Here is a 2644-nt window from a genome sequence, read left to right as displayed (position 1 = left end):
CAAGCATCAATTTTTCCAGCCAATGGTTGACTTTTGAAATTTCTCTTCTGAGAAATTGAGGATGTTTTCATTTCATACTCTGCCTTTTACTCTTAGTTTTTGGTGGTGAATCCATGTCTCCTCACCAGTAATAACTGTTTTAAAAAACATTTACCTTCCTTTGAATCTAAGTTTGGATTATCATGATGAATTTTGTTTGCAGATGTGCATGTTCACACTTTTACAGCAGTGAACTTGAGAGGAAAGTTCTGATAAGACAGTGCACCCAACATTAGTTTTCATAAAACTGGAGTGTGGATAATTTTTGACTCACCCTCATAGTTGTTGGTAGATATACATGTTATCTGTATTGCCTGGCCCAGTTGTCTGGAGAAGGAAGTGGGACCCCAGACTGAGCCATAAATCTTCCTCTTGAGTCTATTGCAATTTCTAAATTACTAAGTGTATATATATATTTTTTCTTTTTTAAATACTAAAGTTATTTTCTTGGAGAAGACAAACTTATTGTATTACTTATATAATTCTACTTTAGCTAAGACAATGTATGCACTCAGTGCTGCTATTACTGCTACGAATACAAAGACTACACATTTAATTGTTATGCCACTCCATCTTTCTATCAGATTCATCGGTGATATAGAAACCAGAAACCAAACAATTATTTCAGAATTCATTCTACTAGGAATATCAGAGGATCAAAAACTACAACCCCTCATATTTAGCCTGTTTCTGATCATGTACCTGATCACAATCCTTGGGAATCTGCTCATAGTCCTGGCGGTCATCTCTGACTCCAACCTGCACAACTCCATGTACTTTTTTCTCTCCAATCTATCGTTTACTGATATCTGTTTGAGCACAACTACCATCCCAAAAATGCTTGTGAATATCCAGACACAGAAGCACAGTATCACTTATATAGGCTGTATCAACCAGATTTTCATTTTCATAGCATTTTCTGGTTTTGAAAATTTCCTTCTTGCTGCAATGGCCTATGACCGCTATGCAGCAATTTGTCACCCACTCAGGTACACAGTCATCATGAACTCCTACTTCTGTGGACTACTGATTCTACTTTCCTCGTTCATGAGTATGGTGAATGCCCTGATCCACAGTCTGATGGTTTTGCATCTTTCCTTCTGCACAAAACTGGAAATTCCTCAATTCTTCTGTGAACTTGCTCAGGTCCTTAAGACTGCGTGTTCCAGTGCCCTCATCAATAATATCTTAATATACTTTATGGGTTGCATATTGGTTGGTATTCCTGTTTCTGGCATCATATTCTCATACACTCGCATCATATCTTCTGTTTTGAGAATGTCGTCAGCTGGAGGAAAGTATAAAGCTTTTTCCACCTGTGGGTCTCATCTTTCAGTTGTTTCTTTATTCTATGGGACATCTTTAGGTGTATACTTCAGTTCACCGTTTACAAACTCTCCCAAGAAAGCAGCAGTAGCTTCAGTGATGTACACTGTGGTGCCTCAAATGATGAATCCTTTTATTTATAGTCTGAGGAATAAGGATATAAAGGTAAGCTTGAAAAAGTTATTTGGTAGAATACATTGATTTTAGTGATTTTTTTTTTTTTTCATCTCTTCCAATTCATTAACTATTAAGACCGGTCACTGGAAAATGGTCTTTGCCTATCAGCATCAGCATCAACCACACTCAATCTCATTAAATGCAAAGTGGAATAAGTATAGTTTCTCATTAATTTTAAGTGGCTCTGGTAGCGTAGTGGTTACGAATCGGGCTGCGAATCTTAAGGTCAGTGGTTCGAAACTACCAGCCGCTCCGCGGGAGAAAGATGAGGCTTTCTACTCCCGTAAGGATTTACACTCTCGGAAACCCTGTACAGGGTCGCTATGGGTCGGCTCCGACTCGAAGGCACTTAACAACAACAACAACAACATGAGATATTTGAATATCATCAGTGCCAAAGCCATTAAAGCTAGTGACTAAAAGATTCTCAGACACTAACTTGCACAAAAGTATAGGGAAATATTAGAAGGTCTTGCAAGAGAAGAGCTAAGACACGGGGATTATAACAGCAGAGGACAGTAGAGCATCATTAGTGTTGTATGTACTAGCTTTATCCTAGGATTCATTTCCCTAATTTTTTTCTAGATTTCTACAACAGATGCATATGTAATACCATACATGATACCCAGGGAGAGAAAATTTACACTCTTTCCTGAACCTAAGTTAATATGCCTTATGGAGTCATCAGAAAATTCAACCCCTGTAGTGGTTTAAGTGCGTGTCTTCAAATGGAATTTCCACATTCTAATATTTAGAGTCCTGGTGTGGTATGGTAGGATAAGCAGTGGACTACTAACACAAGGTCTATGGTTCACACCCACCAGCAACACCTTAGAAGCACTATACTATGAGCAGCAACATTTGGAACCTGTGAATATTACCAGTATGATAAAGGGTGAATGTTACATTGATTGCCCAGTTTTTGTAGAGAAGAGTAAGCTTGGATTATCGTGATAGACTTAATTGCAACCACATGTGTTCTCAGAGCATAGTGCAGAAGAGACAAACAAATATAGGAAACCAGAGAGATTAATAGAAGTATTTGGCCACTGCTCAAATAATACTAGAAACAACTATGATTTTCCTGATGCAGAAAAAGCGC

General features: G+C 38.0%; 1 protein-coding gene across 1 annotated transcript; it reads left to right on the top strand.

Moving 5' to 3' along the window:
• The first annotated feature begins 540 nt into the window (after positions 1-540).
• Positions 541-1566, top strand: LOC102838584 (olfactory receptor 7G2-like). Its single transcript, XM_006877658.1, has one exon. It carries the CDS (start codon positions 541-543, stop codon positions 1564-1566), a length of 1026 nt encoding a protein of 341 aa, XP_006877720.1.
• Positions 1567-2644: the final 1078 nt, after the last annotated feature.

This window comes from Chrysochloris asiatica, unplaced genomic scaffold (genome assembly GCF_000296735.1).
Source record: "Chrysochloris asiatica unplaced genomic scaffold, ChrAsi1.0 scaffold00549, whole genome shotgun sequence".
In the NCBI taxonomy this organism is placed as follows: Eukaryota; Metazoa; Chordata; class Mammalia; order Afrosoricida; family Chrysochloridae; genus Chrysochloris; species Chrysochloris asiatica.
The sequence above is the reverse complement of the archived record's forward strand: the minus strand, read 5'-3'. Positions and strand labels throughout refer to the sequence as shown.

Coding starts and splice junctions, on each gene's coding strand:
- LOC102838584 (XM_006877658.1), top strand. CDS start 541: ATGTATGCACTCAGTGCTGCTATTACTGCTACGAATACAAAGACTACA.